General features: G+C 44.6%; 3 protein-coding genes across 6 annotated transcripts in view; 1 reads left to right on the forward strand and 2 right to left on the reverse strand.

Annotated features, from left to right (window-relative positions):
- The first annotated feature begins 163 nt into the window (after positions 1-163).
- Positions 164-14559, forward strand: part of LOC129186062 (solute carrier family 26 member 6-like) — a 34420-nt gene continuing 20024 nt past the window's right edge. For all 3 annotated transcript variants that reach the window (XM_054783894.1, XM_054783896.1, XM_054783895.1), the window contains exons 1-11: positions 164-348; positions 407-568; positions 634-698; positions 791-1068; positions 1724-1884; positions 1948-2100; positions 2175-2304; positions 3126-3200; positions 3644-3736; positions 3809-3957; positions 4074-4238. In XM_054783894.1, the coding sequence (XP_054639869.1) occupies positions 185-348; positions 407-568; positions 634-698; positions 791-1068; positions 1724-1884; positions 1948-2100; positions 2175-2304; positions 3126-3200; positions 3644-3736; positions 3809-3957; positions 4074-4238 (1595 nt within the window). In that variant the 5' untranslated portion in view covers positions 164-184. The remainder of the gene's footprint in view (positions 349-406; positions 569-633; positions 699-790; positions 1069-1723; positions 1885-1947; positions 2101-2174; positions 2305-3125; positions 3201-3643; positions 3737-3808; positions 3958-4073; positions 4239-14559) is intronic.
- Positions 4725-7760, reverse strand: cplane2 (ciliogenesis and planar polarity effector 2). The gene is made up of 5 exons (XM_054783904.1): positions 7310-7760; positions 6659-6811; positions 6456-6580; positions 6236-6375; positions 4725-5437 (listed from the first exon to the last, which is right to left on the reverse strand). The coding sequence occupies exons 1-5, from the start codon at positions 7419-7421 to the stop codon at positions 5224-5226; spliced, it is 744 nt and encodes a 247-aa protein (XP_054639879.1). The 5' UTR covers positions 7422-7760; the 3' UTR covers positions 4725-5223.
- On the reverse strand, positions 7929-12630 carry kbtbd12 (kelch repeat and BTB (POZ) domain containing 12). 2 transcript variants are annotated; one of them, XM_054783898.1, is made up of 6 exons: positions 12524-12630; positions 10424-11535; positions 10079-10349; positions 8777-8927; positions 8512-8709; positions 7929-8428 (listed from the first exon to the last, which is right to left on the reverse strand). In XM_054783898.1, exons 2-6 carry the CDS (start codon positions 11494-11496, stop codon positions 8262-8264), a joined length of 1860 nt encoding a protein of 619 aa, XP_054639873.1. In that variant the 5' UTR covers positions 11497-11535; positions 12524-12630; the 3' UTR covers positions 7929-8261. The 2 variants fall into 2 exon arrangements, with proteins under 2 accessions (XP_054639873.1, XP_054639874.1); XM_054783899.1 differs by having other exon boundaries at positions 12411-12552.

The following is a 14559-nucleotide window of genomic DNA, read 5'->3' on the forward strand; positions in this document are numbered from 1 at the left end:
TTGCTTTTTTATGATGTATTATTTTATTTGTATTTTAAATTGGGTAAATGCATTGTGTGTGTTTTTTGTGTGGCTTGTGTTCTTTTTAAATTTTATTTTCAGGCTTAAAAAAAGGATCCTGAGCACCTGTTTTGCGTTTTGTGATTGCATTTAATCAAGAGTAACTCGGGACCGGCTGAAGACCATGGCTCAGTCTGACGGCACAGATGAAGCTAGCAGTGCAAACATGATCGCAAAGCTTATCGCCTACTTTGAAGACCCCCACTCAGGGGATAGCCACACACTTCTGGAGTGCTCTGACACAGTGGGACCGGGAAGTGACCCTTTGAACCTCAGCATGAATCACAAGTAAGAATACGGCATTGCAATCCTTTCAAGATGTTACTTTGAATTTGTTTTCCTCTAGTCCTCCTCTAGACATCTCATCAGCCATCAGATCAGTCACTGCAATGGGGACGTGGAATTTTGGGAAAATGCATGCTCTGCCAAAATTGTTCTCAGTTCCTGCACGCAGCGAAGATGACTCGCATTCAACTCTGCTGACGGATCATGATACAAGAGAAGAAGGGTAAGATGTTTCGAAAGGTGGTTTGATCTTTTCCTTATTTAAACAACCTTTGTGATGGCATCCAGGCCCGAATATACGGAGGAGGAGGAAGTGCCGAGTGTGTCCTTCCGATCGAAGTACATTCACGTCTGTAAGTTTCGTCACTTTACGGCGGTAATTCTCAATTAGGTTTTTGGTGTAAGTATTTAATTAAAATCACGTTATTTATTCTCTATGCTGCAGTCCCCCTCTATCAGGACTACTGTCTGCAGGAGGTCAAAGAGGACCTCCAGCGACTCAACACAAAGACCTCCCTGTCTGAGCTGGTCTCCCCCCAGTACCTGCAGGGTCTGCAGTCCCGTCTGAGCCCTCAGCAGAGCTCACCCAAGCAGTCGTCGTCGTCGTCTCCTGATCGCCATTTGATCCGAGTGGTCCCGTGCACCTTGTGGCAGGACCTGGAGGAGGTGAAGGAAGCTGGTCTGCTGGGCCGCCTGACCCCTGGACAGATTCGCCTTCAAGAGGTGTGACACTCTTACTGCTATTAGGGGTCATACGGGGGGGGCATGATCACGTCAAAGTATCCAGTTGCTACTGATGCTGCGTCGTCAGTAGGTAAATGTGTCAACAGTGCTTTGAGTGCAATGGAGGTGGAAAAGCAAATCCCTCGTTATATTGCGTTTTTTCTGAAATGTAATCAATTATGGCTTATTAGTCAAAACATGTAAATACATGTCACATGTAGTATTCAGGTCACTAGGCGGCAGTAATGGCACAAAACGGACATTACATCAGATTTAATGTAATTTACATTTAATGTAATGCTAACTTACTAGCTAGCGGCCGTCACGAGTCCCTGCAGCATAAGAGCTGAGCAATGGGATGTAAACAATTAATAATAATAATAATAATAATGAAGCATAATCACCTTGAGTGTAAAAGTGACTTTAGGGGTGTTATTTCATGCTTCGAGGGCTCTAATGTTAAAAACTGTATTTAGAAAGTCAAACAGGTCTTATCCTATATCCTGGAAATTCATTTAACGAGGTCTGGAACCAATTGTATATGTTGTCCAGCTCCAAGCATTTAATCGAAGCAATTGCATGTTTTTTGTTTATATGATTGTATATATTTTTCTAAATTTGTATGTATTTTTTAATTTTAAATTTTTTGCTTCAGTGCATGTTTGAGTTGATCGGTTCGGAGGCATCTTACCTGAGGAGCCTGCGCGTCGCTGTGGATCATTTCTGCGCTTCCAAGGCCCTCAAAGGCACCTTGTCTCAAATGGAGCATCACATTTTGTTCTCCAACATCCGTCACGTGAAGGCAGCCAGTGAGACGTAAGATCATCACGATGTTGTACCTTGCATACTGTATGTTATTTTTAATGTTTTATATGCTAGGTTTCTCATGGACCTGGAGATGCGCCTGGGGGAGAGTGTGTTCATGTCTCAGCTGGGGGACATCGTGCTGGAGCACAGCCCAGCCTTTCGTACGCACTATGTGCCCTACGTGACCAACATGATGTACCAGGAGGCTCTAGTCAACCGGCTGCTGTGAGTCCACATCAACATGCTCCTCTTTCTGCTGCTCCCATGTACGCTCATCCCGGTCGGTCCTCTGGTTCCAGGCAGCACAACCGAGACTTTGTGTCGTCTCTCAAGCAGCTCGAAGGCGAGCCAGTGTGCCAAAGACAAAGTCTGAAGTCTTTCCTCGTCCTTCCCTTCCAAAGAATCACTCGCATTAAACTCATTCTGGAGGTAACGCCCAGCATTTCACTTGAATGCATTCACATGCGCCTGCCCTCACAAACATTTTATTATTGTGGTTGTAGACTGGAAGCTGTTTCTGTTTTGACACTTGTGCAGCCAAGGAAAGCCACCAAGACATTAGAGACACTTGGAACCACAATGAAACATTTTAGTCAATCAAAACTGAAATATCAATATGGCTTGTTGAGGCAATTTAAGACCTCAATAAAAGTTCATTTTTAAGGTGAAACAGATAATGAAGTAACTGTAACCCTACTTTTGGCCCACTAATCACCGGGCTACTGTTGGCTTGCCTTAACACAAGGCAAGCTAAAACTCAACTTGCAACCTCCATCACTTACTGTCCGCCTGGCACCAATGTCCCTCAAGGAACACGAACAGGAGTTTTATTGGGGTCTTAAATGGGGTTATTTACTCATATCTACTATATTGGGTAATGTGAGTGTAAAGCCACCATTACAATAAATTGTTCAGACTATAGCCACCGCAGGAAGTACGCAGTCTGGGGGGGGGAGGAACTGCTAGCATGTGAGTCTTATCATAGTTGTCTTATTTTCTCAGTTTACCATATTGGGTAATAGGAGTGATTTGTGTGGATGTTATTAGAGCCATCTAGGCATGAAATAATGTTTAAAAAAACGTATTTAGAAGATTGTAAACAGGTTTTCTGTGCCGTAACTACGAAAATATTTAATTTATTTTATTAATATTAAATCCTACTGTTGTGGAAATGCACTTACGCCATAAACGGGAGATTATTGTATTCATTATTTCTTTTTTTTATTATTTTAAATTGTTTTTCTCTCTAGAGTATCCTTAAACTGACTGAAGCAGAGTCCGAAAGTGTGTCCTATCTTGAAAAAGCAAAGGAGGTCATCCATGAGGTAATGTTGTGATATAATAAATGGAAATAAAGATAACACCCAAACAGGGTGAGGAGCTCAGTCATCCGGGCAGGGCTCACAGTAGAGCCACTGCTCCTTCACATGGACAAGAGCCAGCTGAGGTGGCTCGGAAATCTAGTCTGGATGCCTCCCGGACGCCTCCCTTGTGAGGTGTTCTGGGCATGTCCAGCCGGGAGAAGGCCCCACGGCAGACCTAGGACACGCTGGAGGGATTATGTCTCACAGCTGGCCTTGGGAATGTCTTGGTGTCCTCCGGGTGGAACTGGAAGGAGGTGGCCAGGGACTGGGAAGTCTGAGCTTCCCTGCTGGGACTACTGGCCCCGTGACCCATACCTGGATAAGCAGAAGAAAATGGAATGGAATGGATGGATAAACATAAGAAATTGCATCATGTTTTTTTTTTTTTCTTCTTTTTCCCATAGATAGTGAGGGAGTGCAACGAGGGTGTCCACAAAATGAAGCTAATCGAGGAACTGGTCGTCTTGGAGATGCAGCTGGATTTTGGCAAACTGAAGGTTGCTGGTTTAGTCTTTTGAAGAGCCTTTCTTGTCTGATGGAACCTAAGCAGATTGTCTCCTTCCTTGTAGGCGGTTCCTTTGGTGGTAAGCGGACGTTTTTTGGTGCATGAGGGTCCCTTGAGCCGGCTGACTGTGGAGAGTGGCTACAGCACGAGAACATATCTCACTCGTGTCCACCTGCATCTCTTCAATGACCTTTTGATCATCTCCTCCAAAAAGTACTTGCACTCTTTCCTACAGCCTAATGCAGGGGTGGGCATTTAATATAAAGAAAAATAATTCATGCCACAAATGTTAAGAATTTTTACCTCATTCTTTGTCTACTTCTGCTCAGGGACCAGCACTTCCTGGTGGAGTACCACGCAGACTTCCCAACACACGTGCACGTCGCACAGTTGAAGACGGAAGCTCTAGGTTTCCCACCAGAGTCGTTCCTGCTGCGTCTCTCGCAGACACACACCGGACGTCCTACAGCCATGATACTGGTGGCACACAGCAGGTATAACTGGTATTCGGTAATGCAGCCATTCGTGGTTAAACCGCCATCTGCTTTGGGTCACAGGTCAGACAAGGAGCAGTGGATGAAGGTGCTGCTGCCGTCCATCCAATGACAAACATTTTTTAAAATCATAATTTTGCTTTTAAAATTGTAGATTTGCTATTCACTTGTCATCTTCCACGTGCACTGTGGTGGCACTTTATCACACTTAGCAATTCTCACATGTTCATGACACTTATCACAATCACTAGTGAAATTAACCCTTGAGAATTTTTTATTAAAGCGCATTTCTTAATAGCAGTTGGCTTTTTTCCCCCCCCACCCCAACTATAAAATATTTAGAAGTGATTATTAGCAATGACCCGTGGCTCCAATGTAGCTTGTGGTTAAATACACTCCTGATCAAAATGTTGAAACATGTCAAGACTACATTTTGCACTGTTGGATCTTAAGGAGGTTCTAAGTAGAGATTCAACATGCAAAAAGTGGGATTGAGACACAAGCAATTTATTGCAAATACGCAGTGAAATGAAAATAGGCTGTTGATCAGCTGATGAAAAGTTTAAGAGCACATTCTTCTTTTAAATATGCAACAATCTGTGACCATTTTGATCTTTGCCCAATCAACAAGTTCTGAAATGATTTCTGACAAGTTGAGCTGCCTAACTGATGACAAAGAAAATTTCCAGATCCAGTCTTTGACCCCTGTGATTTACTGTCAGATGACATAAACAGGTAAATACGTCAAAGGTAACATGAGGGATATAACCCCAGTTTAATACTGTATGTCGTTGCAATCGCTAGATACTGTAGCATAGAAATATGCCCCATTGTGGTTGAGTGCAAAACAGTTTACTGGGCCCAGAGATGCCTTTTTGGTCCTGATGTCATCTTGTGGAATAGTCAGTCATTCTGAACCAAACCACCCAGTTCTTCAGACTGCACTGCTATGTGAGCACCCACGCAGGACAGAGGTCTGCACGCCTCAAGTGAGACCTCGTGCCCCCAGCTGCGGCTGGTGTCTGGCTATGACGCAGTCCTGATGCCACAGGTTCTCAGCCAGGCAATCCAGGAGGGGCGCTACATCCTCCAGCCCGTCGCTGGCTTCCCCGCCTGTACGTATCAGCGGCAACCTCCACGTGTCCTGGAAGACCTTCAGGTCTTTCTCTGTGACGTCACAGTGCATGAAAAGATCAAATCTGAGCAACACGACAATCAAGGAAATAGCGGCTTGTCTGACGTCATCCTTTCCAGGGTCAAACTGTCACCATAATAAACCTGATCTAACGGTACACACAATGCTTGTGAATAGTGTTCCCTTGTTTGTCACGGGGAATAGGTTCCCAAAATAGCCCGCAGTAAGTGAAATCCAGAAGGAGCCAACTTTGTTTGCAAATATATTTTACCCCTCACCATACACTTCTCTCAGACAGGTATTAACATTTTCTCACATTGCTCTCGTTTAAACACTCTCAAAGTTCAAATTTAGTTTGAATTTTAATGATCAATCTCTTGGACGCAAGAATTGTTCCAAATGAAGACATTTTGCGTGTGACGAGGGGGGGAAACAAAAACACAAAGCACACAAAAAAAACCTTGGCCACCTGAAACGCCAGCACCGCAGCGTTTGAAATGTGAAAAAGGTTTGCCAGAGACCTCCGTGAGGTCACAAGGGCTGCTCAGACCATGTGCCCGAATATAGTGCACTTTGCTGGGCCACAGCAGGTGGCTCCCTCCCCTCTATGCTCTGGTTCTCCTGATCGTGATGTGGTAGTAGTAGTAATGTCATATTTGATGAGGACAAATCAACAGGTACAGTTGGTCAAATCCTAATTTGTTCCAGTCCTCCTTTCCGCCAGGTGTGCACAAACCAGTTAAATCTACATTTAAAAAAAAAAAAAAAAGTAACTATAACTCTGTACCGTATCGGTCTTGAGAAGCAGAAAGTTATCTATCGTTCGCAAAAAAACAATATCGTGCATCTCTAATAAGGATACTTTGTACCAACTACTAAAGTTACCACTCGGCCTCCAGATGGTTCGGTCCACTTGGCAATCTGGTTGGCTAGATCATCAAAGGACATCCTGTCTGTGAAGGAGAACAGGAAGAGAACTGCGTCCACCCGCTCCTTACAAGACTGGGAAGAAAATATATATATATATATATATATATATAAAGTTTTCAAAGAGATCTTTTGTGTGTGGAGGTCATACACACTGGAAGCAGATGGTCGAATCGACGCAAGGCGTTCTCTCCACAGTCCCACAGCTGGAAGCGAAAGAAAAGGACTCTGTTGGTTTCTCTCAGCTTCACTGGCCAATAAACCACCGTTGTTTCGATCCCTTTTGGACCCAGAAAATGCATCAAAAATCTCAACTTCAACAAAGCAAGATGCTTCAGTGTGTGCAGGATCCTCCTACCTGTGGTTTCATAATGCATGTTGGGTATTTTCAGACCAGCAAGACGGGCGGCAAGGGCACTTTTACCAACGCCACTCTTGCCAGACAGGAAGATCTTGTAGTGTACTGTGTCTACAGCTACATGTGGGGGCATCAATGGAGACTCCAGTAAACCTAGAAAACAATTTACAAAGCCGTGCAGGGTTTTTTTGTTCTTTTTTTTTACTTTGGGCCACTAAATGCAATTCCACAACATTATGGATTATTAGTGGAATTATGGGCTGCACTGTGTCCGAGTGGTTAGCAAGTTGGCCACACAGTCAGAAGATGGGAAGATGTTGGTTCGAATCTCTGCTTGGGCATCTGTTTGGGTTTCCTCCCCCATTCCAAAAACATGCATGTTAGGTTAATTGGCGACACTAAATTGTCCATAGCTGAGTGTGAATGGTTGGATGTCTACGTATATGTGCCCTGCGATTGGCTGGTATAAAGGTGCCCCCTCGCGCCCTATCCACACATCCTTCAGTGTTTCTGTATGCATCCCTTGCTGGAAAAAGTTAAGACACCCCTCTATTATGCGATCCAGGGGACGTTTTGTTCTCTGTTTCCCCAGAGCCTATACTAAAACTACCCATAACAATAACACACCCATGTGTGTATTTTTCGACATACCAAAAATCTTCCGTTTCTTCTTATGCAATATTTTGCTGAAATATTCTTTACTGTCTTTGCATCGATGCCAGTCTCTTACAACGAGAGATCCACATTTGGGAACTGCAGTCATCTTGTTGAAGATAGCGTCACACAAGCTAGCCAGCTCGCTAACGTATCCGTAAAATTGACTGCTTCAGAAACCCTACGTATTATATTAACTTTAAAGTAATTAATACACCCTTATGGCGATACGATGAAATACTAAGACACTTTTAGGCGTTACTAGACATGATAGAAACATTGGTATCCCCTGACAACCCCCTTGTTTGCCATCTCTTCCGGTCGGGAACAGGAAGTACCTTTGTCTATTGCGGAGTTTCACGTGACATCACATCCGTTTGTTTTCAGCCCTTTCCCAAAGAGATGGGGCGGCAAACAAGTACTCACAGAATCACAGAAATCGTAGAGAACGTCATGTTGTATGTGTAGGAAAACGCTATTAGTTCTGTTGCACTAGATGACAGCTCAGCACTTTGGAAAATGTACTTTGGCGACATCTAGCGGCTCGTTAGCATTATGACAAACGGTCATACAATCGAATGATTAAGGTGCATGTTTATTACAAAAATAGTGATCAAACGTTTTTTTCTTCATGTACTTAACGCCTGTTAATGTTGATTAAATTGATCGGATTCACTGTAGATGTTGACAAAAAGATAAAAAGCAACAAAAATACCCATTTTACAGATGTGTAACACGAACAGACAGAAGTATTACACAGTATTAGGGAGGTTAGAGCGTTTGCATAGACAGTTTTTGCATAATTCCCTACTAAATACTGTACAATTTTATCCAGAACAAACTTTTTTTTCATGCTGCTTAAGAAAAAATTGCCTTTGCCCAGTGAAGCTACAGTATAAGTGCTTTACCAATCTGACTTCATTGTCAAAATCCAAGTATTTTGTAGTGTTTACTGCAACAGGTCTGCAGGTGGAGATATCAGTCCCCTGGGATTCAGACTTGCCACTAAGCAAACGTCATAGTTGTCATGCATCAAAGCGCGCCGAGCCACCACCGTCCATCGTTTCTCCCAGGGGTCCAGTTCCAAGATGTCCTTAGTAATGTCGTCATGACGATCTGTGAATGACATAATAGAACGCTGAGAATGTTTTGCATCCATGCAGTATTTGTGGATATAAAATCAGAAACAAAAAATTCACCTGCTCCTTTGTAGTACCCACACACGTAAATCTTTCCTCCCACCACACCAGCATTTGATGCATTAGTGCGCAGTGACAGTTGAGGGCATGGTAGACGAGGTCCTTCCCTCCAAAAATCTCCATCTGCGTTGTAGATCTCCACAGCGTCAAGACAGCGCCGGGACTGCCCACGGTCCACACCCTCACAGCCGATACCTCCTACGGATGCCGCATCACAATAAACTTTGGGAAATAGTTGTTGTCAACATTTCGCTTGAAATCTTACCTATGACAAAAATTTCCCCATTGAGCACAACAGCGCTGCATCTGTATTTTGAGTACTTCATTGGACCCAGTTCTGTCCACTTGTTTGTGTTTGGATCGTACTCGAGAAGGCGGTTACTGAGACTGTCTGGTTCGTCATCCATTCGGTATGTCTGGACGGTCAAGAAGGGGGGAGAGAGGGCATGATGAAGGAAAGCAGGTGCAATCACAGACGAGAGGCCTAATTTCAAGACTCCTGTTCGTTTAAAGTACTGGTTTTCTAAACGAGACACTGCAATAGTGGAAGACTGGACCTTTGGAACTTGACCCTAGAGGCGGTATGCGTCACCTCCGGTGTTTGGATGGGGCGAGGGGACATTTCAATATGGCCACATACACTCTCAGTATCTCTGGACAATATTAGTTTGCAGATTAGAGTGAATAATCGTGCACATCGTTGAAATTACAGTATATGCTCCACTTGTGTGAGTGTGCATGGTGTGTTGCATAAAGACTAGGGATTAACCGATCAGGGTTTTTATCCTGTGGATTCTGATGCCGATCGTCCTTGCGTGAGATCTTCCGATACCGATCACATGGATTAACTGTAGATTTTTCATTGTATTTATGATGAGTGGCAACCCTCGAAGTAAACGCATTGCTTGTTTGTTTTAAATACAAAATGTCACTGTGCTAAAAAGTCACATTTGGAGTCCGAAGACCAGGAGCGAGGGGGATAGCTCTAGCTAGCTAGCTGCCGCCAGTGACACAGCTAGGCAAAGCGTTTAAATAAAGATGCAAGAGAAGTCAAGCAGCAATCGGTTTGATAAGGGAGTGATCAAATACGCTGGCATGGATTGGTGTGGTCCGTGTCAAGCTGCCAAACTGAAACCACTGAGGTTTCACGGACTACGTGACACAGCACACGTGCAGTGTTTGCCGATGCATGCCGATCGTTTTTTGCGCTGATCACGTGTGTTTTACGGAAATCGAAGCATCCTTAATAAAGACATGAAATAGTTTAGAATAGAAAACAAGGCGATCAAACAGCAGTGAAATCGTATGTTCAGCGTATGACATAATAAATGTTCCAGATGAAAGTAGAACTTCTGAAGGTTTATCTGCGTTCTTCCACCAAATAATTCTGCATGGATACATTCTTGCATGTGTTCGTTTCATGGGGGGTCGTAAACTAATGCAATCATGCCCCGGCTTAGAATATGGCTGGTGCAGATATTTTCCCCTCTTTTGAGCTGAAATTGTTTGAATAATTATTCCAAGGGTCCCCACACTGGATATTGTCTAGCCAAGCCATTGTTCCTACCTGGGGGGTTTTACCACCAATCACATAAAGGCGATCCTTCAGCGTGACCACGCTATGATAAGCCAGTGGGATTGGTAGAGGTGCTGCACTCCGCCAGGGTCCTCCCTGCAGAGACCATCGCTCCACACAGTTCGTGATGAGGAACTGGTTCTTCAGCTTCATCAGCCCGCCCAGCAGGTACAGGGTGTCACCCAGGGAACCGAGACCATAGGAATCACGGTACTCTGCTGATGTGAGGTGCTCCCAACTACCTTGGGCCTCCACTTTGTACCTGGCAAGGCAAAACGGCAATAAGCGCCATATGTTTTTTTTCAACGCTATTCTGATACCTGTGATCCCTCTCACCTGAAGAGCTCCACATTCATCTCCTTTTGTCGGGACATCCTTCGGGCACCGGCCTCTCCTGACACTATGATGTTGTTTTCTTCAGTAACAACCCCAGCACACACGTACCCGAGAGCCTCTCCGTATCGAGGTGAAGTGATGTAGTAAACCCGGCTTGTTGACGGGGCGAAACAAAAGCTGCGCTCGCTATAGTTGCCGTATCTCGACCTGATCCCGCCGCCGTCGTTGCCGATGCAGAGCAGCAAATCCGTGGTTTCCATCCCAAAGCGCAGCTTCAGTTTGCGCGGTGCAGCTGAGGGATGCATGGCTACGGCCTCCAAGGCTTGATTCAACATCTCCAGACACTCGGCGTCAGCTAGCAAGGCTGTATTCCTCTTCATCGTCTCTCGTAAATAGTCAGGACTTATCAAGGGTAGGCGAACTTTCCTGAGGAGCTCTGGGAGGTGCTTGCCACGCACTTCTCCTTCCATCAGGGAGCTGTGTTTCACCCAGCGAAGAACCACATCTAGAATGGTTTCTTCTCTTGAAACATTAAGATCATCTGAGCTGAGCAACTTCCCCAGCTGATGGGCCTCGAGGTCCAGCACCTCTTCTTGCTGGCACACTTGGACAAAGTGCTGCCTCAGGAAGCGCTGAGCGTGATCGGTCAGTTCCTCTGCACCCAGGTCTCGGGCAAAGTAGAAGACACCGAGGCAGTTGGAGGCGTCCATGTTCTCCATCATGTGCTGCTGGCAGTGAGAGAATACCTCGTCCATCTGCAGTAGGAAAGCTGCGATGGAGATGCCTTGCACGTTGCTGTTGTCCAGAGGAAGTTCTGACGTATACATATAGTTTAAGAGGAGAGCCAAGCTGTCTGCAGGGGTGTCCCGCAGGAATACTTCTCTGTTGCTGCACTCACGGAGGCCACATGTAAACATAACGCGGAAGTAGGGGCTGAAGGCGGACAGAACAAGGCGGTGACAGGGAAAGCTGACGCCTTCGGCAACCAGCACGACGTCCGTCAGGTGCTCGGCCTCCCTCATCTTCCTCAGCTGCTCAAGCAGCACCACGCCGTGTTTGGCAGTGAAATCCATTTTGCTTCCTGTAATAATACTGCAGCACGCAGGCTTTCACTGGGAAACACAAACACATCAGACAATTGTTTAAGCTTTACTGTGGACTTTGCTAAGTTGTTGACGCCAAGATATAGTTTTCTTTGAGGATCTCACATTTGAGCGTTTTATTTCAACACCTGATCAAGAGCAGTTGAAAAATGTCAACAATGTACATTTTGCACCGTTGGATCTTAAGGACGGCTGTGGTTTGACTCAATTCCAGTGGATAGTACATTTGTACCGCTATACACTCGAGGTGTCATAAGATCTCGCGAGATTAAAACGTGACAGGATTTCTTGTTCAGAAAAAAAAATCTCTCGTGGGCACTCGGCCTGGGATGATAATAATTAATCACAATAAATGAAAATGAAAATGAATTTTGCCGGCCTTAATATCTTGCCATGTGCGTGCGCGTCTGTTTTCCTCCAAACAGGCAGGAAGAGAGTTCACTCTGTGCATTGGTTTCAGGACCTTGGCACGTTTGTTCCTTAGAACAATGGCATGAACAGAGTGAGCCCTTTTGTCAGCCATACAGTCTCTTTTCTCGGTGGGCGGAGGCGGGGCCGCGTACACACAGTGCAGAGGAGTGTAACGTAGTAGAAATTATAATAGATTGCAATATATTGTCATATATTTTTCATTGTACTTTTCTTAAAAGTAATATTAAAATCTCGCCTGGTCAGCACAATCCCGTGTATCGTCTCGTCGCGAACTGAGCGTCGCGTGACCCCCCTACTATACACTCTGAAGTATATTCAAGTTTAGTTTTTAGAGTATTGTACATGAAACGATACACGGTAAAACGGTTGCTTAAGTGTTATTTTTGTGAGATACCGCATGCAACCGGGTTCTGTGACCTGCACATTTGCAGAGCGACGCTAAGAATACCCACCATGTGGACTGTTCCGTTAGCGCTGTCAAAAGAAATCGGTTCCATTTGATTTCTACGGTGCCAAATCACAACGAAAGTGCATTTTACGCATGAAATGAAATCAAGCGCCTTACCAAGCACATCAGCTCCTCTCGCTCGCTGCCATGGAAAAGGAACATGAAATATCCTTGTTGTTCATCTGACCACATGTTATTGTCGTCATTTGGGAGAGGGTCTGAGTCATTGCAGCCGACAAAGATATGTAAACTCCCACCCCCCACCCCCGACACACTTTACTGCTCTGGCCCTCTGAGCAACTGACCCAAAAATAGACTTGTGTTTTGGTGGCAAACATTGACTGAGGGTTGGAGGGGTTTGAGTGGCGAGGGGGGAGAAGAGCCTTTTAAATTCCATTATTTGCAATTGAACCAGCACACATTATGTTTGATTGCTAATGAAATCATCACCTTAACATGTGATGTCTCAGTCACATGCACGCAGCTTTGGAATGACGGCAATGACGGCTCTCTGTTAGCTCAGGTTTCACGAGTGCACTTTGTTAAAGGTCCAGTACACAGTATTCCCTCAAGTGTACCAAAACACAGCTTGCATTATTAGTTTCTCACAGGACCGCAATGTACCTGTGGTGGTGGTGGGTTGTGGGGCGAGGCGTCTTGATGATGTCAATGACAAGCAAATTTTTCAACTCAAACTTCTCAAATATCTGACTTTTAAAGGGACTGTTACACGCAACTGCGGCGGTTACGCGGCTGACTAGGCACGCACCTCGTGGTGGCCTAGCAAGCAAAGAGCACAGGACAGGAAAGCGAGGTGCAATCACGGACATTGGGGTGTCATGAGACAATACACGAGGTTGGGTCTACGAGGACACGACATGATGAGATTTTAACATTGCTTTTGAGAAAAGTACAAATTATTATTTTGTACTTATTTTGTGCTAATGTAATTTATACTATGTTACACTCTTCTGCACTCTGTGTGTATGCTAGGAGCCCCGCCTCCACCCACCGAGACAAAGAGACAGTATCACTGACAAAATGGACACGCATGCACATGGCAATATATTCCCTTTTTATAATAATTTCCATTCATTGTGTGATCAATGAATGAATTCATTATCGTCCCAGGCCGAGCGCTCACGTTTTAGTCCGGCAAGATCGTGTCACACCCCTAGTCAGTACATCATTCTTTTTTGCCCACCAGTTGAGAATCACTCGTCTAATTTGCATAATTGGCCGTGACGCATTTGCATGTCATTTTTCTGGGCGCCGTGGGAGGCGAAAAGCGAGCAAAAGACACGATATGTTTAGAAATACAAATGAACTTTCTTCTGTCGCTTCTTTTTGTAAATCCCCACCCCACCCCCGCCCCACCCAGTTATGGCATATCAAGATGCTGATTAGACAGCATGTTGTTGGAGACTAACTGCCTGTCCTTCCTGGAGGGGGCCCTGTATGAATCCTTGACCACTGTAGTTTGAACTTGAAGAGGACATTGCACGCTTCATTAGCTTTACTTTTGCTTTTGCATGGAAAACGATAATTACATCCTTTGTTGATTAATAGTCTAACCAGTCACTGTTCTACCGACAGCATCCTGGTCAAGGTTAACCATTAGGCAACCTGATGTACACGCACAGATAAAGACTGCTAACTGCAACATCGGCTTTTCATCTGACAGTTTAGGAGTGCTAAGGAACAATTTCGAGTCATTTTAGGTAATCTTGTGAATGCGACCAAATGGACTCCAGATACAGACGTGGGACATTCAGCATTGACAGGGAAGTACTGGATGAGCAGAGATTGGAGGAGCTGACACAGAGAAAACCACATGCTGACACTCAGCCATCTCTGTTGGACCAACTTAAAGATTTCTTGAGGTGATGTATCATTGTATTGATCAAACACATCTACTAGAGATGCATGATATTTTTTTATTTCAAACCGATACCGATAAATTTGTGTTTCTCAAGATCGATATGTTACCGATAACTTTTTTATATATACCTTTTTAAAATTTAGATCGAAGTGTAGTTTGTGCACAACTGGACATAAAAAGACCTGCAACAAATTAGGGTTTGACCAACTGTACCTGTTGATTTGATTTGTCAAATATCAGGACTTTACTACTTACTACCACATCACTACTA

The sequence above is a fragment of the Dunckerocampus dactyliophorus genome, chromosome 8 (genome assembly GCF_027744805.1).
Source record: "Dunckerocampus dactyliophorus isolate RoL2022-P2 chromosome 8, RoL_Ddac_1.1, whole genome shotgun sequence".
Lineage (NCBI taxonomy): Eukaryota > Metazoa > Chordata > Actinopteri > Syngnathiformes > Syngnathidae > Dunckerocampus > Dunckerocampus dactyliophorus.

What these genes read in the sequence shown, in the direction of transcription:
- cplane2 (XM_054783904.1), bottom strand. Translation starts at nt 7,421, where the DNA reads ATGACTGCAGTTCCCAAATGTGGATCTCTCGTTGTAAGAGACTGGCAT. An exon ending in GAAGAAACGGAAGATTTTTG is followed by an intron (nt 6,812 to 7,309) that starts GTATGTCGAAAA and finishes ATTGTTTTCTAG; the next exon opens with GTTTACTGGAGTCTCCATTG. An exon ending in CATGCATTATGAAACCACAG is followed by an intron (nt 6,581 to 6,658) that starts GTAGGAGGATCC and finishes TGGGTCCAAAAG; the next exon opens with GGATCGAAACAACGGTGGTT.
- kbtbd12 (XM_054783898.1), bottom strand. Translation starts at nt 11,496, where the DNA reads ATGGATTTCACTGCCAAACACGGCGTGGTGCTGCTTGAGCAGCTGAGG. An exon ending in TTGGTGGTAAAACCCCCCAG is followed by an intron (nt 8,928 to 10,078) that starts GTAGGAACAATG and finishes TTGACCGTCCAG; the next exon opens with ACATACCGAATGGATGACGA. An exon ending in TGGGTACTACAAAGGAGCAG is followed by an intron (nt 8,429 to 8,511) that starts GTGAATTTTTTG and finishes TGTCATTCACAG; the next exon opens with ATCGTCATGACGACATTACT.